The following is a 21,065-nucleotide window of genomic DNA, read 5'->3' as shown; positions in this document are numbered from 1 at the left end:
CAAAAGTTTCAACACCATTTGATCTCTGGCGGCAGCTTCTCCTCTTCAACATCCTCTTTCATCTCGAAAATCTTTGAAATGGAGCGTCACCTTGACGCCTTTGGTTTCAACCAAACCGCCTCATCCGCCGCTGCTCCTCCATCACTATCCGTGCGAGGCAACTGTCGATGTGCACGTTCACCGTCATTAACATCGCAGCGTTGAAATCTCGGCACACTGGACAAACCAACTCCGCTTCTCCTCTTCCTCCGACACCGAATCCACCGAACATCCATTGGTAACTAACTTATCCTTTTTCTTTGATTCATTCTCGTGGAAAACCTTCCCATTCGGTTGATCCAACCTTGAGAAAGGTTGGATCTCAGTCCAACAAGGTCATCGAACCACCGTTGCAACTCTGGAATACTCATCGGAGGCCGTCAGGACTCGGCCTCGTCGCGGCTAAGTCCAAAGGTGACAAATGAGCAATATTTGAAAACATCGACGGACCTCATCTTGGAAGTGTAGTTTCTGCCGCACCAAATCATAACCGCATAAGAATTAATGACGTGGATGCATATGCCTATGTGTTTAGTGACTAAGCGTGATGACATGTATTTAATAAGATATATACCTTTGAAAGAAAAAAAACACACTGTTATAAACATATATTTAATAAGATTTCTAAATATCCATTTATATCACATACATGCATAAAAAGTTCTAAAAAATATAATTACTTTTGACCATATCATTCAATAATTACTTAATAAAAAAAGTTACCAAATTTAATTCCTAATCATTAGAAAAGAAAAACACACTCAAATTTGATAACTTAATTTTTAAATACTTTTTAAACATACACTTATTCATACTTTTAAATTCATAATTTAATTTCACTAATATATATTTTATTATATTTTTTCACTATGACACTCATAATAATTTAGTAAATTACATATTAGAATAAAAAAATTAATCTAATCAATAATTAAGAACTAAATTTATTTAATTAAATTTATTAATTACACTTAATTTTGTTATTTATATAAATATTAAATTACCACTTCATCCTTAATTTGGGTCGTGCAGTTTGTTGCATACTATTTCACTTATTTTTATTTTTTAATTAATTATTCAAATAAAAGTTTTTAAGAATGCAAAAAAAAACTATAATTATTTTAGTTGATTACCTGTAAATATATATATTTTTAATAATTCATGTTAAATTTAAAGTTAAAAAAAATCTCTATATTTAATGTTAATCAACAAAAAAGAATTAAAACTTTATAAATTAAAAATTTTGAATGATATTTTTTAATGATGACATGTTATCAATAAAATAAATTTGTAAATGCTTTAAAATATTTTTTCTATATTTTATATGTATTATCAAAACTTAAAATAACTAATTAGAAAATTATAAAACAGATTTAACAATAAATTATTATCATTCAATTATAGATTAAATACTAATTATATGGCTATGGGTATTTCTAATTAAATTAATTATTTAGCTGCCTGTAATTCAAGAAGACATAAGAAATGAATTATCAAGAGCATCTACAATAATCGCCTCCTTTGACTATGACATAGGCAACATCCACAATAATCGTCTCAACTCGATCTCTCCAAATAATTTGTACGTGACCATGTTGATGGATTTGTGATCTACCACTTCTATTTCATGTTTCCCCTTATATTTTCTTTCACAATTTGGTTCAATTCCTAAATTGTAGTGTTCTTATTGTTCTTTTTATTCTTGAACAAATTTGAGTGTTTTTTTTATTGGGTTATGGAAGTTTTGGATGGAGGATTATAAGATAGAGTTTCTTATTTTATCCAATGCATAGAACTTTCAAATTGTTTTTTGAATAAGACATCTAAATCCCCCCAGCAATTTTTTTATGGGTTGGGGATGTCCATTTAATTCATATGTTAGGTTAATTTGATGAACTAAGGATAGGTGCACAATCACCCTTATTAGGGCTTATTCACCAGGAAACTCTATTTAAGCCATAGAAATAGAAATAAGCCATATAATACTCCAATCAAAGAATAAATATAAACAGCTAATGATCCGTTTTCTATTTTTGAGAATCCAAGAGAGGTTGTAAATAGAGGGGTGCAACTGTAATTGTAATTGAGACTGAAAGATTCGGGGTTATTTATAGGGTGAAAAAAAAAGGAGATGCATGTGTAATTAATACAAATGTTAAATGGGGTGTACTGTAATTTAGTTTTTTATATTTTATTTTTATCTCCTTTTTTATATTTTTCTTTTTTCACATTATTTATCATATCAATCAAATTTTTTTTAAATTTCTACGTCTCATAATATTTCTTCACTCTAATTCAACCCAAAATGGAATGAATATTTTCATTTTTCAAATAGATAAGATTGGCCTCTTAGAGATCCTTCTATAATTTTTTATTACTCTATAAAAAAATATTAAATGAAAAGAAAGCATTTACAAAAAGATTGTACATGAAGTTTAGGTGAATGCAATTCAAGGAGACATAAGAAATGAATTATCAAGAGTAGCGTCATCACACTTGTCTCACACTAATGCTCAGACAAGATCATCGACAGCAACACGACCAACACGTCATACATATCATCATTTAACCTGTCAAAACAAACCTAATAATTTCCATCAAAACGTTGATGGCAGATATCAAAACGTTCATGAATTATACTTCATCCTACAAAAAGACATGGTTAGCAAAGCAAAGAGTGTTGGAGATGATTCATGGAAACGGAGAAGAATCATATGCAAAGCTACCTTTGCAATCTTGTGTTCCCGGGACTGTGTTCGTTGCTCAAACAGAATTCGTGTTTTAGCGGAGAAATCATACCAGGCAAAAAAAATGCTTAAACATGTCTTTTGGTCATTTGGTCCATGCATGAATGGGTTTGCATATGATATACATGACTTTACAAGAAGTATAGTGTCATATTATTGATAGCTACAACACAAGATGGAGCCATTGATATCTTTCCAATTGTCTACGCCATTGTAGGAGGGGAGACAACTTCAGCATGGATTTTTCCTAAAGAATTTAAGAAGGCCTAGAAGGGTTAGAGTCATGTTACAATCCCAAAATTGTGATTGTGGTGAATACCAGGCTAAATACTTATAGTGTTCGCACGTCATGGCTGCCTGTGTAAATTTGTCAATGTTGATCACATGAACTATATGTAGTCGTTGTTCACTTTACAACACATTTTTGTACGTCTACGACAACCCCTTTGATATACTGAGATGGATGAAGAAAAAAATAAATTGAAAAGTAGAAAAAAAAATATAAAATTTGTCGACAACAAGGCCATGACAAACAATTATCCCAACATGTTTTCATCTTTAGTTTCTCCTTGTACAAATGTCATTGTTTAGGTATTTTATTTATAATGTAATATAATGTTCTTCTATAAATAAATTATTAAACAAAAAGAATTATCATTTTTTTTAAAAAAAATCTAATGGCATAAATAAACAAATTATATTTAGTAAAATAATAATATTCAAAGTTTTAATTTTCTTATTAAAGCAAAAATATTATTAGAAAAAATTCAGATTTCCTTTTAAAAAAAATTAACTTAAAAAAGTCTTGTATAAATTAAATAATATAAGAAAAATAATTATACTTAATAACATCATTTTCTTAAATAAATACAAATTATTTTAATAAAAATTTATTTTTAAAACAAATTAAAAATATTTTTATATAATTTAATATTTTTATTATTTTAATAATTTAAATTAAAACATAAATTTAAAAATAAAATAAAAATTATTAAAAAAAAGTGCGTCCGTCTAGAAGTCCCAACTTCTCACAGCACTAGAAACTGATGTATATTGGGTAATAAAATAACAACCAAATATTAGAGAGGGAATGTGTATTTGAGGGAGAAAAAAAAACCTCAATTAGGCATGAGGTCTTCAATTATTTTTTTTAAGAAATTATTCAAAATTCACTAGTTTGATTTGAAATTAAGATTATAAAATATAAATGTATTATATTTAATTTATTTTTTATTCCTTTAATCAATTTAAACCAAATTAGTCCAAGTTGATTTGGTTTAATTTATTTGATGTACAAATATTTCAAAATTAAAGACATGACCGTATAGTACTCAAGTCCAGCACCGACAAACCACAAACGTATTATATGGCTATACCTATGTCTAGATCATTTTAATTTGTTCGATTCAAAATTTCAAATTAATAGATTTTTCAGTTACTTCAAAGTGCATGAAAATACGCATATTATTATTATACAGTTTGTATGAAAATAATTATATAAAGTTTACAAAAATTTTCAGTTACTCTAAAGTGCATGAAAATACGCAATTATATAAAATATACAAAATTGAAGTGGATTATATTTATTAATAAAAATTGATAAATTAACTATTTAAAAAACACTAATATGGAAAACAAAATATTCGAAATCATTCTTCCACTGTTCCGGTTATAATTCAGGGACGGATCTAGAAATTGACTCAATGGAGACTAAAATAATAATAATAAATATTATATTATAATAAAAAAATACTTAAATTAAACATAAAACATGTCTAATTTAAGACTATATTTTTTTACCGGACGACAATACATAATAAAAGAATCACTTAAATATTATTTTATCAAATAAGATTAAACTTGTTGGCCATGAAAAAAACAAGCACAAATAACATCAAGATTGATATCAATTTAATTTGTAAAAGAGTCACACGTATTGAGTGAATAAAGAGAATGAAAATTTCACTCTTCAAATTATATATTCTAATTTATAACATAATTAGATAGTCTTATAATACATCAAGTAATTTTATTTGTTTAATGGAAAAGGAATTAAGATTATCCACTATTTAAAAAACACCATTTTTTGCATCATGAGTATTGTAAACTTTAAGCAAAGTAAAATATAAACATATAATTAAATTATCATAATACTACTTAATAATAATGAAATCATGTACTAAAAAGAAATTATATTTTAAAAATGAATATTTAAATTTAATTATTAAGATTGATCGTATGCAATCTCTGCATCCATTGTATATGGAAAAGGTTATCCTATAATAACTTAAAAATAAAACATTAAAATGATGGTGAGAATAATTTTTCGATGCAAAAGAGGGGCGAAAAGCCCCAAAAGTAAAAAAAAAGTTTGAACGGTTGTGGGAATAGATGGCCCCATAACATGACGCAAACATAAAAATGAAATTATAAAAGTTGTTGTGACTTGTGAGAATATGCAATCCACAGTCCAACCATTAATGAATTTTATTAGAGGTTGAGCCCCCCTTGCCCCCACTAAATCCGTTTCTGGTTATAATTGTGAACTTTTTTCTCCATATTACGACATCCACAAAATTCTACATTAATCAATAATAAGACAATTAAGAAAATAAATAAATAAAAATAAAATATAGTTTATGGGAAAAAATAAATAATAACATTTAACATATAAATATATATATAAAGTAATTTAGACACATAAATATAATACTATATAATTAAAATATAATAAAAGGCATTCATAAAGGAAATTATTTTATATTATCATATATGATCAAACATTATTATATATGATAAAATTATTTATTTAAAAAATATTTTAAAATCCATATTCTAAGTGATCTATAACTAATTAATAATGAAAATGATATAAAAAATAATATATAATATATAAAATAATAATATAAAATTATAAATGTATATACATCACCTATGGATGAGTTTTAATGTAAATTCACATGTGAATATAAGTTTTTTTATCCCACATGTGTTTTTCTTTGAAGATAAATATATTTAATGTATGGTGGAACGCTAAATATGAAATAACTTTTTCGATAAGAATTTGAATCTTCATTCACTGTTATGAAAAATTAGTGTTTTTGCTAAATTTAGGTTATGTTTGAAAAAATTAGTTGGAAGTTAAAAAATTAACTTATTAAATTAAAAGTATTCAATAAAATTAGTTGTTGAAATAATTAAAAAAAATGTGAAATAACAAAAAATAATAATAAAATTATGATTTTTTTTTAAAAAGTCATAACAAAATGAATAAATATATCAAGAATAAAACTTAGAAGCTGACGTTTCAAAAATATTTGTTTAATTAACATTTAAAAAATGTTAAAAGTTATTAAAAAAAACTTGTTTAATCAACAATCAAATGTGATTTTTAGTTAATAAAAAATTATAAATTAACTGATTTTGTCGAACATAACACTAATCTTTATTTATTGTAAATATAATAAAAATAAAATATATATTTTGTCTCTCTAAAATATGCAAGTTTGGTTCAATTATAATTCATCTAAAACTTTTGTCAGTTTTGGGTCCTCCTAATTTTAAAATATACCACTTTTTGTCCTTTAAGAATTATCTAAATTATTTTTGCCTTTCTATAAACTGTTATCTTAATCACTTGGAAGATCAAGTGTGATGTATTTCAAAATTAGAGAAATAAAATAATTTTTTTTAGAAAAATTAAAATTGAGCATTGCATAATTTAAAGGGATCAAAAATACACTTTACTCGTATAATAATTATTTTTACCTTAAAAACAAACATATAAAATGAATTATGAATGTGCGATGGTACAGCATGAATCACACTACGCCACACAATATTAACATGTGATATGACGCATGCAACACGTCAATACAACAAACACGAGAAGAACAATCCAACATGAGTACATGACCATGCCAGGCTCTTGATTTCCACTTTTTCTTGGTGTACTCAATAGAGATGGTTTATGATAATCATTGTTAGTTAGAAACTCTTTGTTGTAGTTATTATTTTCATAGTATTTTTTTAAAATAGGTCCTCTGACTTTTACCTCCTACATTGAGGGAGTTTTTCATGTTAAAAAATCAGCACCTTTTTATCAATATTTATCTTGTGTTTGGGTTACTTGAATGTTTTTTATGATTGTTTATTGCGCTCCTTATAAATTCTCTCCAAGAGGAGAAAGTTAATTTTCTCTCTCTTTTTTTTTTAATATTTCGTTGCATGTGCCCAGCTTTTCCAACAGGTCATTCACTTGCTTTTGAAAAGTCTTTAGGTCTTTACACTTTTAAAATGATGAGATTTTTTTAATTATAAGAATGGAAGACAGATATTTAAGAATTTATAATAACTTAGGTATATTATTTAACCAATTCCATCGGGAATGAGAAATTAATCTGCTACGATAATTAAGATAGAATAAGTTAAACTATCCCAAAATCTCAATATAATGGAACATCTATGACCGAGGAACTAGCATTAGCTCACGGTCCTTGTAAAAGAGAACATGACTTATCAAAGGATGGTTTCAGGCTTTCAGCTTTCTACTATTCCTCCTCTAGTTAGGATCGGCTGGACTCAGACTCACCATAACAATCACTTTAATAAGCATTTCAAAATAACTTGATAAGTTTTAGGGCCTTTTCTTCCTACACTCCACGTTTTTCTAATTGCACCTCCATAATTCTTTAATTCCAAAATTGCCCTTACCTTAAAGTCGAGCTTCTTCACCCATTCCCCTCTGGCATTGGTAAGTTTGAGCTTCTCCAACCGTCATTCCACTTCGGCAAAGACAGAGGGCTTGAGATAAGTTGGTAGATTTTTTTTTCCATATATGCTTATATCATCGAATTAACAAATTCAGAATATTCAAAAAAAAATTATGCAATCATAATTATGTTTTCATAATTTCAGATACGGTGTTCCTTAAGGGTGTGTTTCATATTTTCGGATTAGGTGTTCAGTATTTTCATATTTTTAATTGCATTCTGGATCATCTGATTCATATGCTTTTTTAAAACATACAGGATTAAGTGATTCGGTAAAATACATCGTCGAGTGTCGGTATTACAGGTCAACAACTCCAACATAGATAATTAGGTTATTTGTTATTCTTTTGATTTGTTGAACTTTAAGGTGACGCTAATGCTTAGTGAGGAGCAGCATCAAATTGATGTAAACAAGACACTAATGCAATGAGGAGTAGCAACAAATTGAAAGATGGTATTGCTTGAGTTTTTTTGGGTGCAGAAAGTTGCAGTCGCACTACAACAACTCACTCTGTGTTCTAAGTCCCATGTATTAAAAACTAGCTAAATCAAACAAGTTTCCAGAAGAGCAAAACACATCCTTACTCTCTAATCACTTGTTTCCGTTGTCATTTACCGAATGTAAAATGAATCACACGAAAAGAACAAAACCCCTAGGGTGAAGTTCAATCCATAGCAAAAAACCTAATTTCAAATGTCATAGGTCCAATAATACGAAAGCTAACATGCTCAATTTTAACAATTTCGATAGATTCTAATGTCATCAGGCTGGCATAGTTAATCGCGCAAATTAAAATAATAAAACCTTCAATTTAATCCTGAAATATAGCAGAGACTAAACAACAACATAATCCAAAACAAAACGTATCAGAACAAAACCTAAATCGTTCAAAAAAGTGATACCGTCAAATTCAAGCGGTGAGAACAACGGCGCCGCCAGCCTCTTTGATCTTCTTCTCAGCGATCTTGGAAATAAGCTTGGCCTTGACCACAACGGGCTGGTTCTGCGGCAAAACGCCCTTTCCGAGAACCTTAAAGTACCCGAACTGCGTGACGTCGATGAGCGGCGCCTTGTTCTCCTTGGAGGCCTTGTCCTTCACTTCTTGCGGGACCAGGGACCACAGCTTGTCGATGTTGAGGATCGGAGAGTAGAATTTGTTGCGAAGCTTGTGAAAATAGCGCATTCCTACCTTGCCGAAGAACCCAGGGTGGTATTTGTCGAAGAGGATCCTGTGGTGGTGCATGCCTCCGGCGTTACCGCGTCCTCCAGGGTGCTTCCTGTGCTTTCCGATTCGACCGTGGCCAGCGCTGACGTGGCCCCTCTTCTTCCTGTTCTTCTTGAAGCGTGTTGTCATCTTCTCTTCTCTTTTCTCTCACTCTCCTCAGTTGATCCCTTGCAGCTCTGAGAGGAGGATTAGGGTTTCAAAATTTATAATATGTGAAGCTGCTGCTAGTTTTACTGTTTTGACCCTCCCGTGTGCGTGTTAAGCCTTTTTCTTTTCGGGCCCCGGCCCATGAAGTATTTTTTCAGCCCTACAAACTTTTAAAGTTCAGGAAAAAACCATTTTAATCCTCCATTCAAACCCGTCACATCCCTGTCTTTTTCAAGTTGAAACAAATATACAATAAAAGCCTGATTGTATTTTTTCAATCGAAATAAATAGAAAATGAAAACTTATTTATGTTTATGTGTACAAATAAAATATAAAACGAAAATATGTTTTTGCATCCAAAATCTAAAATGAGAACATTTTGTGTTTTATATTTTGATCACAATCTTGCACTATAACGAAAACATGATAACATGATTCCGTGGGAAGAATATTTTCTAAAGAAAAAAAAGTTTCAGCCACTTAGTAGAGCCAATAGCAATGGAGTTTGGGCCAATAGCAACTACCATTTTAGACACATCTTGCTTAATGTTTCAAAAATCTTGTCAATCATTAATTTACTTATTAGAATGCACAACTGTGTAACCAATAAAATAATATATACACAAAAAGAGAATATGACTCCTTTTAAAAGATTCACCAAACAAAAATTAAATATATAAAAGATATTGATTATTATTCCTAAAATATTTTAATTATTATCAATGATAATAACGACGACGGTCATGACAATGATGTGATAGTAGTAACAAAAATAATTATGGGAAGGGGACTACAATAATAGAGTTGATGACACCCATAATAGTGATGGAGATGAATTGGTCAATAATTAAACTATTTTTTTATCTAATAAGTCTTATATAAATTTGATTTGTTTTCTGAATCTTTTAAATATTTGGTGGTTACATGAGATTTTAATTCAAATATTTAAATAATTTAACATCAACTAACTATTATTTTATATGTTGTTTGGATTGTTATTATTAATTATTCTCATAGATGTATTATGAGCATTACACTTTTTTTTTATATGTTCTAGTATTATAATATACATGTATACATGTTCTAACATATATGTTGCTTTTTATATAAATGAGTTGGTTGGATCATTGTTCTCTACTTCTCTTCACTCATATATATATGCATGTCTATTCTAATCTTGTATGTTTTAATTTGCATGCACAATAATAGACATTAGTCTTTGGAGTAATTAACCATATATGCATGTGCGTTGTAACCAGTTAATTACATCACAATCTTTTTTAAGTTTTTATTATAATTATTATATTTAATTAAGATTAAAATATATTTTTTATCTATGTAAATATTGAATGTTCTGAATCTGTATGAAATTTTTTTGATATCTTTTGTGTCCTCACAAAATTGGAATATATTATTTTTTTATCCAAAATTAAGCTTAAACGGAAGATTTTGTGTAATAAGTTAACTTTTTATATTCAAGCATTCTTGTTAAAAAAAATTTCAAGCATATGTGGATTTTTTTAATTTAAATTGAAAATGTAATTTTTAGGGATTAAAAAATAACATAAAATGTATATTTTTTTTAAAAAAAAAATCACAATTTTTAACAATTAAAAACTGCCACAAATACGAAAGTTTTTTTTTATCCCAAACTCATAACAATCACCACCAAACACCACCTTAGGACCACCACCCATAACAGCCACCATCAAACCCACCAAGCCACCTCCATCACCAAACACTAAAGAACACCATCAAACTGAACCGTTCCCATCCACCCCCAAACACCACCATCAAAATCAAACAACAAACACAAAACATGTTTGCCTACATGAATCATCTTTCGATTCAAAAAACCACATTATGATCTTACGAGAATGAAATATAAATAAAAAAATTTATGAAAACAAATTGTAAACATTTTTATATTTGTGAATATTTTAGCCTTTAATTAATAAAGCAAGAGCGGGGAGTGATGCATGCAGTAAGTAGACCTATATGCCTGTGTGATGGTGGGCCTTGCTCTTTCTCACCTTTGCGGATGACATTTACTTTTGGGAACTGCTAGGGGCACCCAATTCTTTTGGGTTACATCCAGCATAACATGCGAAATTCCAGTTTTACCCTTTTATGAGCCCAAAACAAATTGGCAATTAGTATGAGACTTACGGATTATTAATGGTCCAAGTAGGAATTGAATATCTGACTTTCGCGTTATTAGCATAACGCTCTAACTAATCAACTGAACCGAACTAATAAACCAATTATGTAATAAAATAATTAATGTCATTATATATAATGCTAAAAATTTTAATGCATATGTAAATTTACATAATAAATTTTGTGATAATTAATTTTGATCTAATAATTAATTTGTTTACATATATAAATTGTAAATAAAAATCATAGGTATAATAAAAATTTACATATGTAAAAAATACCAAATTTATTTAATGACCAATTGTTGTAATAAACATTTAATACATCATTCAATTAAATATCATATCTATTTAATTTTCAATCACTATAATAAATATCCAAATACATCATTCAATTAAATATCAAATTTGTTTAACTATTAATTAATGTAATAAACATCTAAATACAACAATCAGTTAAATATCAAATTAGTTTAATTATCAAATTTTGCAAAAAATTAAATGTATAAAAAATTATAATTTTTAAAAAAATCCGAAACATACAAATTGACAATCCGTATGTTTTTGAATTTTTTTAATATGCACATCTTCTTCTCTGGCGACAAAAAATCACTAAACTTCATCGCATATCCGTAAACAACACACGTACACCATCGACGACAACAAACACTCACAAAAGGACGCTAATGGAAGTAAGTTACACTAAGGAAGTGCAATTTTACAAGAAAAAAAGATGCTGCAAAAATGAAAATTTTAATATGCTATTTATAACCGAAAACACCTATAAGGACATTTTCAATATTTTAGAAAACTGTTGGGTATACCAACAAAATTGCTGGGTGCTCCAAACAATTCCCTTTACAAGCTATGGAGAAGCAGGTGTAGATAGCAACATCCACCTTGGACCAATTTTGGGCAGTGTCTAGCCTAAAAGTAAACTTTGACAAATCAAAATCATTTGCTCCAAAGGTGTTAGTGATTGACACTTGGCATAAAGCACTCACCAAATATTTAAGGATTAATATGCCTTTCAGGAGAATGACTTTAATCATATCATTGAAAAAAATCATACAAGTTATTTTCACTTTATAAGAAAAGCTTATATCATGAATTTGATTAAGAAATTTAGGATTTGTTTAGTAAAATAATTTGACAAGTTAGAAATGAATTGGAAACACTTATTTTATAGTATAAGAAATACTTGATGAAATTAATATTTTAAAATGGAAAAGAAAATAATAAGTTTAGATACTATTTCAGCTAAACTCTAAAAGAAAGCTATAACTTATAAAAAGTTAGATAAATTATTTCATTAAATATCGTCCTCGATTAAATATTATGCAAGTTTCCTAGGTAAATAGTTTTTTTTGGTAGTTCTTAGCCAAATAGTTGCAACAACAAATATTCATAACAGGTTAAAAAAAATTGGTCTCAATTTTCAACTACACATTGGGAGGTAATCAATTCCCAACCATTTCTTTCATAAACAGCCAAAATACCATCTAATCAAGAAAATCCTAGTTGATAGAAAATGAGCATCATCCATTCAATTCCTTGGTTGAGGAAAGTTAAACAAGGAATTAGCCTCAACAAATGACCAATGGATATCACTATATACAAGGGTTTCTAGTTTTTGGAACCCGGAATGATGATTTGCAATATCTTGGTGACTGTTATGAATACAATAAGCATGACCTAATGTAGAAGGCCCATCTTCTAAGTGGAGCTCTTACTGTCCACTGCTTCCTTGAGCTTTCTCCCCAATGCTGATGCTAGAGGAGGAGGCACAGCATTACCAATCTGCCGGTGCTTGTGTATGATATTGCCAGCAAATTCATAGCTATCTGGGAAGCCCTGCATTCACAATAGATGAAAATATGCGTGGGTATAAAAAATTATACCAAACTATATGATATATTCCTATTTTTTAGGCAGAGATCATAAGGACAATAGTTTTCTAATTATTAATAATAGTTCAAAAATATTAGTAATTCCACCTTGTTAGGATTTCATTTCGTATCAAAGCATTTAGGGAGACAACTAGAGTAATGGACTTACTTGAGACCGAGCACATTCACGAACAGTAAGAATCCTATCTTGGTCAGGGTGGAAGCACATTCCAACCTTCCCCATTGGCTGAGGGTCTGTAACGGAAGTTGGGAAATTTCCTTGCCAATCCAACCTGCCAAACAGTCCCTTCCATTGATTGTGCCGCTTAGCCGTGTTTGGCAAGCACCATGGTATCAAATCAACAACTTGTCCACTAGACAGTTTTATCTGCATTTCATTAGATTTCACATATTAGATTAGATCACAAAATGTCGTGCTAAAATTCACAAATATTGAACATCACCTTTTCTTCTGGAAGGTCACGCCAATCAGCACCTGGTCTCTTGGGAATTTTCTGGCATCGAATCAAGTTCAATTCGTTCATCTCCTTTGATATATGATCAGTCAAGACAACCATATCACCTCGAATCTTCTTTTGAAACCATGAGACTGGATCATTTTGATACTATGCAACATAAAACCCAGTTAAGTAGTGAGTGTAGAAAAAACTCGCATTATGAAGAATATAAGACATGTATCTTTCCTATTTTACACACCTCCATGTTTCCTTTTGAGGCTCCATTGCCAACAGCTGGGAGATCACCAATAGTATCTCGAACAGTTATTGCACGTAAAGGAGCACCATTTGCAGTACTGCGGACAGCAGCATACTGGACATTTTCTGATAATGTGATCTTCAACTCAGGGGCCGAAAAGACGTGCACTGGTTCTGGCCATTCAGGAAGCACATCCTCAGGAGAAGCAGCCCATATGAATGCCCTTTTTCTTGACTGAGAAACCCCAAATGCTCCAGCCTCAAGGATACCAAACCTCACCTTTTAGACAAGAAGGAATGCATTCATTAGTTCCTTCCTTGAGGTTCAATTCCATTCATCGATTCTGAGTACAATTACTCAGGAAGAAAGATGCAGTAACATAATCTTACCTGATAACCCATCTCAAGAAGTGAAGCCAAAGTTAAACGGAATGTCTGTCCTTTATTGAAAGACACAAAGTTCCTCACATTCTCCAACAAGAAATACCTTGGCCGGAAATAATCAGCAAAGGATAAGAATGCCAATATCATCTCACACTGGACTTTACTCCAACTGCTCTGGTTAAACCTATTCATCCCAGAGAAACCCTGAAAGCAAAACAACGGTGTTAAACAATTACCCTACAATATATTCAACAGCACAATAAACAAAAAGCCAACAGCTAGAGACCTGGCATGGAGGACCACCATTAATGAAATCAACTTGTCCAGGCATTGGTAAACTACTTATTTCCTTCTCATCAAGCTTTGCAGCCAATTCTGCAGCCTCAGATGTTGAGATACAATCATCTGTGTCCCCACACTTCTCCATTACAGCCCTACATAACGAATAATTTAACAGTCACTTAAATAAGTTCCACTCTTGTCAACCTTAGGGCCTGGAATATGTTATCTAAATGGGATTATTTACCTAAGAATAACATTGCAATTGTTAATGAACACCAATGCCTCAGGATGATTAGCTTTAAATGCATCCCCGGCTGGTTCTTCATACTCAATAGCCCATTTAGTTGATGAAACTCCTGAAGTATTTTAGCAATAAAACACGTTATATTATGCATCAGTAGCATATACAGTTGGGTTTCTTTCTATAATTATATAGTTAAAATTACCTGACTGCTGCAACCCCTCTGATAAGCCACCACAGCCTGCAAAAATGTCCAAGGTTGCTAAACGTTTATCATTTAATGTTTTTCCTTCCTTTGTGGACTCTGAAACACCATCTCCCTCTATACATTTTCCTTTCCTCTTTCTAGCTGCAGCATCAGATGTTTGTCCACTTGAATATTTTACTTTTATATGAGCCGGCAACTGTCAAGCAATTGAAAAGGAAAATAGTTAATTATTGAAAAACCATACCTTGTACTTCCACCTGTTGTTGAATTGATGTCATGAAGAATAATAATGATGATGCTGTTATCTTAAGCTAAACTAAAATACTTAATTTAAGTTTAATTATTACAAAAATAATGGCAGATAGGCTATTAATATAGAACATTTACAATGATTTTAAATTGAGTATTGATCTACTAACAAGAGAGTTTTTCATAATACCAGTAAACAATGTCATTATGGCAACTGTTTGAGTTGATGTTTAGTACCAGTGAAAAACCTCAGTTGCTACAATGTAACACTTTCCAATAACATAAATTTAAGCTCCTGAACTATTTTTCTACTGAAAGTATGTATAATGTGAAACCAGGCAACAAGATCAAGCTTTAGAAAGATTATAACACACAGCAACACACCACAAAGCAATCATTGTTAATCAGCACTACAGAAAGGTTGTAATTAATGAAATCAGAACAGAACACAGCATACAGTAATTGAACTTAACCATACAATGAGTTCAATAACAAGAGTCCAAATAGGCCATAATGTAAAGCAGAAAATTCAATAAACCATAAAATTCCAATAATTTTGCAGATTTTTCTGCTGGATTAACAAGCACATTACACGCTTGTCTAACAGGGACAAGTACACAGTACCTTCTTCAGTGACCCAGTGGCAGGATCATACAAGAGCTCGCAGAAAAAAACATTTTGGAAGATTCCACCAAGAGCACTGCATTCGGGAATATCATTCTTTTTTCTGACTTGACATTTCCCTTCTATGGATTCTACAGAGATTATATATGTTTCATCACTGTAATACACCTAAAATATGAATTATCAAATACTAATCAGTATAAAAACTTGCGCAGAAGATAAACAAAGTAGAACCAATACTCAAATTATAAGAGCAATATGCACAAATAGCAGCTCACTTATCAGTCAGATCAAGCACCAATGACTTAGGAAAAATAATATTATAAAATCCACACAATCATGCTATTTAAGTTTTACTTGCTCTTTCAGTAAAATCATTTGTCATGCCTCTCCTATGTCCATGTGTGCATGGGTTGATTCAAGTTCAAGTATTAACTTTAAGTAGCTTATACCTCTCGTATATCAGAGCAATATGCCTTCTCATTTGATAAATCTTCTGGTCGGAAGAACCTCCTGATTTTGACTTGTGTAGATTTTATTTCAGCTTGTTTTATTTCCTTTTTGACAACAATCTCAAGCACTTGGCACACAACATAAGCTTTCAACCCCACATTCCTCCCACTTTTATGAGTTCCTTGCTCTATCTTTTCCTCAAATTCAAAAGGACTTACATAAACATAATCATCAAGAGAATACTCAGTTCCATTAAATAGGAAACCAGACTTGGAGGAATTTACTTTGAAAACATCCTTCTCCTTTTCAGCATCCTGTATTTTGCAAGATGGGCAGACACCAGACCCTAGACCCAATGTATCATGTGGAAGGGTGAAGAAAGCACCTCTTTCAGGCCAGTACAAGCTTTTACAGTAATAGTCAGTAGGTAGTCCTTTCTTCTTCCTTTCTTCTGCTTGAGTCCTGTCAACTCTATCTGCAATGATATTATCCTTTCGATGCTGATGCCCCCAAGGCCTATTTTGGATATTTACAACAACTGTCTGTTTGACATCATGCAGTCCCAAATCCCTGCACTCATTAGTCAAAAACACCTCTCTCTCATTAGCAGCATTGCCAAGAACAGTCTGACAACCACATTGCATCATCCTACCATGGAACATTTTTCTTCCAATCTTTGATTCAAACATATATTCAACATAATATATATCTGGAAATTCATCTGTTTCGTCAACTTCCACCAACACAGATCTTCCTACAGAAATAACTTCACCACGAATAATTGCCTGTTTATAAACAGGATATCCAGAACTAGTCTTCCCTTCAGGTTCCCCTTCCCATCTTATTTCTGTGTCAGCAGAAATTTTTTTGGTTTGCTTTGAAGCTGAATGTGCCTTTGGAGTTCCCTCCAAAAGTATTGTTTCCTCCTCATTATCATCATCTTCATTTTCTTCTTGTTCCTCCACTTCATCCTCATCCTTTAACTCACTAGCAATTCCCTCTTTTGAATCTTCTGGCAAGTGGTTTGAGTAATACTCTCCCCATATTCTATTGATCAGCCTTGTCGTTGTAGCTTGCATAGCTTTCCTCTTGGATACAACAGGACCCACTGCTGCTCTAGGATTTAAATTTGGTTCACTCCTTGGCACAACTTTCTTCTTCTTCACTAACCATTTGGTATGGTGGCGCTCTTCCATTTTATTTGTAAGACCAGTCACAAATGAAGACTTTCTGATATTATCATCAGGAAATTCTGCAAACAGTTGCAGAATTATCTGTCCATGGACAACAACATATCTCTCAACAGTCAATGGATCAGAAGAAATGTAAGAACCATCTTTCTGATTAAACTCAGATACTTTCCTGATGACATCTCCAAAGGAAAGGCGTGATACTCGGCTCTGCTCCTTCAGCAAGGTGATAATGCTTATAGCAAGCCTTGCAGTTTTCAATACTGTGTCATACCAAGGAGCATACTGCTTTGCTGGTTTGCCAAGTCTATACCTGAAAGGAATGAAGTATGAATGATCCTGGTTTTCATTTTGTGACATTTAGAACCAAATTATTCTAAGATGAATTTACAAACATTATCTACAGATGTTTGATTCACATGATATGACAAGTTCATCCATAACAGTTAACCCAATTTTCTTGCAACAATTTGGTTACAACTAGCTTTTATTGACATTTGACAGTTTGATGCCCAGGTAATCAAATGGATTTTCTAATTCTATTTTATTTGAAATATATATAAAAAAAATATAGCATTTATTTTAGACAAGAGGCATCATACCAGGCCAAATCAGTTCGGATGGATATGAAAATCATAGCTGATCCAAATTCAATCATCCATTCCTTTATGGCACTCAGATAAATTGGCATTCCATCAGCAACCTGGGCTCCAGAACCAACAGAAGAAGATTGGCCAGCCTCAGTATCAAGATGAAACCCACTCCCATCATCTGAAGTCATTATACCTGATCCAAAGATTGCAACATCAATATCTGAACAAGGTTTCATAGGCAGAAGTTCCAAGGAAACCAATCTTGCATCTGAGTTGTATAAAGACCAATTATGCAGCATGCTTCGAGGGAGATCTTGAGTGTCATATATGTCATAGTCATTATCAAAGACTATAAACTCATCTGTTTCTTGAAGGGAGGTTTTATAATAAGCAGGTAGAGGATAATCATTGGCAATCTCATCTTCATTAATTTTTATATAGTATTTGTTCGATACAGAGGTTGGTCTAGAGTTTTTCTTCTGCTTCATAGATTGCCAATACTCTTCTTCCTGCAACAGTCGTGCCAGCTTTGCATCCTCATCTTCCTCGTTTACAGAAGCTACTGAATCCATCTGATTCTTGTTTTCTTCATCTCCAACTCCTGAATCAATCCTTAAACTCCCATTTGAGGGCATTACTTGTGCATGTACATAGTTTGCTTGTTTCTTACTCTCATCTCTAAGAGCAATAAGAGCAGGGATATCTGCAAACGTCCTGTCATTGGCCTTGGATGTCATGTCCAAACCAATTAGTTGCTTATAAATGAACTCACCATGAGAAATAACAAAATCCTTTATAGATGCAGTTCCAGAAAAGCATTTGCTACCACTCATAGACCGCACCATGCCAGCAAGTAACTCATCAAGACTGATATCAGGGTCACCCCCAGAGGACTTCGCAAGTTTCAGGTATACTTCGATACATGCACGGGCCTTTTCAAGGAAAAGATCATAAACTTTTTTGTAACTAGCAGCAGGTTTCTGGCAATCATAATCAGCAATATCAGTAGAAAGCCATATCACTGGAGAGCCATCTTCATAGCCAGATATATCCCATGATTCCACTCGACCAAAGCCTTCACACTTAACACCTTTCTCTTTTTTCTTGCCTGTGCTGACTTCAAGCGGCAATATAAGTCCAGTGATAAATAATTCATTAACCTCCAGCACCTCAAGTGGCTGGGCTTTACCAGTTGCATCATGAAGAATGAACTCCGTGATGCGCCTATTTGGACGACCATCATCCTGTCCAGCTGTCATGCGGACAGCTAGACTTTCTTCTTCTACAATCTGATCTTTCTCCATTTCAATGAGGCAGGACTTCTCAGATATCAAAAAGGATTTCTCCTTCAAATTTTTACACGCTGCAGCACGTTTTGGCATTTTGCGTGTAGCAGCAGGCTGCTCACTGCTCTCCAACAAACTCCGCTTCTTTTGTTTATCTTTAACCATAACTTTCTCTTCGGTTTTGGAAACAACAGATTTCTGTTTGCTCTTGCTGTTCTTCTTAACGCCTATTTAGCAACAAAAATAAAAGAGAGAGAGGGAGAGACAGAGACATAAATACAAAAATTGTTGAGAAAAATAAGATAAGCAGTATAGAGGACACAACAAATGACAATTGGAACAGCCTTGAGACAGAAATAACTATTAAGTAACTTATAAGCGTCATAATCATTCACTATGCCTGTAAAATATAGAAGGACAAAAAGGACATAGAACTTTCATACATGATCACACAAGAGCAGATACATAATGATTATACTTACCTAGCATCAAATAGATTTCCAAAATATTTTCCATCATTTGGGTCTACCTTTTCTTCTCGTGTTAAAAACAAAATCACATGGAGATTTAAAATCTATTTGCCCTTCATCACAATGCATTACTAACAGGAGATATAAGGTTGGTCTAGTGGTGAATGGGAGAAAGGAAGAGGGGAGAGGTCACGAGTTTGAATCCCCCCACAAACAACATTTGTGGATCCAAAAAAACAACAATGCAATACTAACATCCTAAAATAATCCAGAAGAGAAGGGGGAGGGGGGAATGGATGTCATTATAACCTGGTTGAGAAGGATTCAGAAGAGAAGCGGAACCCATGTCTTCCACGATCTTCCGCGCTCGCTCGATAGTGAGATCGGCGATCCCCTGCGAGTCGAAAGAAACAGAAATGAAAATAGAGGCAGTCGCAGTTGTCGCGCTACCTTCACGGCGTGTTCCGGGCTTTGCGGCTACTACTCAGTCTGCGTCTCCGGGAAAAACCTCTGTCACCACCCTCTTGCTACTGCTCCATCTGCCTGAACAAATTAGGGCTAGCACTGAGCAAAGAACCTCAGTTTAGGGTTTCAGAGGAAATGGGTTGCACGGGCATATTTTGAATTTAGGGTTACCTCTACACACCTATTTAAGATTGGACCATTTTCTTTGGCGGGAGGGACCCAAATTTTGGGAGGGAGGGAGGGAGGGTTTTTTGTTTGTTTGCCGCTCATGAACCCTCAAACTGAAATTTTAGCAAATTTGAAAATTAGAAAAGGAAAATTGCAAAAGCTTTGGTTACAAAACTTACATGGAAATCAAAATGGTCATTGCATTTTGGAATTTCCCTTCCACCTTCATAGGATTTTGGATTACTTAGTGCATATTAAAGTTCATGATGTTAAATTTGAATTAAAAGTATGTTCAAAACTTAAGTTTGTTAAAAAAATGAATTTATATAGTGTGATTTACGTGAATATTTCTTTGCTCAAAAGTATGTTTGATAAAATGAAACTTTATGCTGGATAATACTTATCAAAGTACTTTTAAATATGTAATTACTGGAACTTTGTTTCAAAGGGGTCTATCTGAAATATCAAGTTAACTTTACGAAAAAAATTAACAATCTGTATATGGACGCAATTGCTAAATCACGCATCAAAACTATGCAGTAGCCACATCTTATGCAGAGTAAAGTTCCAAAACATGCTTTGGGATAAAATCATGATGTGTTAGAATCGAAACAAAGGCATGTCTCTACATGTAGAGATTATCAACATATTTTGCATCCGGTGAATCAAAAACAAGTTCTAATGTAATAATATTAGGGACACGGCCCAATAAACTCTTATTAAATGAGAATTTATTCATAAGCTTGATAGTGAAGTT

The 21,065-nt window shown here is 32.1% G+C and overlaps 2 protein-coding genes across 2 annotated transcripts; both read right to left on the bottom strand.

Moving 5' to 3' along the window:
* Positions 1-8,200: 8,200 nt before the first annotated feature.
* On the bottom strand, positions 8,201-8,977 carry LOC114416415 (60S ribosomal protein L27a-3-like). The gene has a single exon (XM_028381277.1). The coding sequence runs from the start codon at positions 8,911-8,913 to the stop codon at positions 8,470-8,472; it is 444 nt and encodes a 147-aa protein (XP_028237078.1). The 5' UTR covers positions 8,914-8,977; the 3' UTR covers positions 8,201-8,469.
* Positions 8,978-12,479: 3,502 nt separating this feature from the next.
* On the bottom strand, positions 12,480-20,516 carry LOC114416414 (DNA (cytosine-5)-methyltransferase 1-like). The gene is made up of 12 exons (XM_028381276.1): positions 19,985-20,516; positions 17,929-19,432; positions 16,136-17,639; positions 15,684-15,851; positions 14,808-15,006; positions 14,606-14,717; positions 14,366-14,513; positions 14,086-14,283; positions 13,697-13,975; positions 13,444-13,605; positions 13,149-13,367; positions 12,480-12,944 (listed from the first exon to the last, which is right to left on the bottom strand). The coding sequence occupies exons 1-12, from the start codon at positions 20,019-20,021 to the stop codon at positions 12,807-12,809; spliced, it is 4,668 nt and encodes a 1,555-aa protein (XP_028237077.1). The 5' UTR covers positions 20,022-20,516; the 3' UTR covers positions 12,480-12,806.
* Positions 20,517-21,065: the final 549 nt, after the last annotated feature.

Source organism: Glycine soja, chromosome 6 (assembly GCF_004193775.1).
Source record: "Glycine soja cultivar W05 chromosome 6, ASM419377v2, whole genome shotgun sequence".
NCBI classification, from domain to species: Eukaryota; Viridiplantae; Streptophyta; class Magnoliopsida; order Fabales; family Fabaceae; genus Glycine; species Glycine soja.
This window is presented reverse-complemented; position numbering and strand designations above follow the sequence as displayed.

Excerpts from the sequence above, each read along its gene's own strand:
- LOC114416415 (XM_028381277.1), bottom strand. The coding sequence starts at position 8,913 with ATGACAACACGCTTCAAGAAGAACAGGAAGAAGAGGGGCCACGTCAGC.
- LOC114416414 (XM_028381276.1), bottom strand. The coding sequence starts at position 20,021 with ATGGGTTCCGCTTCTCTTCTGAATCCTTCTCAACCAG. Across the intron at positions 14,284-14,365 it reads ATGGTGGTCCTCCATGCCAG|GGTTTCTCTGGGATGAATAG; the intron begins GTCTCTAGCTGT and ends TTTTGCTTTCAG. Across the intron at positions 13,976-14,085 it reads TTCTTGAGATGGGTTATCAG|GTGAGGTTTGGTATCCTTGA; the intron begins GTAAGATTATGT and ends CTTGTCTAAAAG.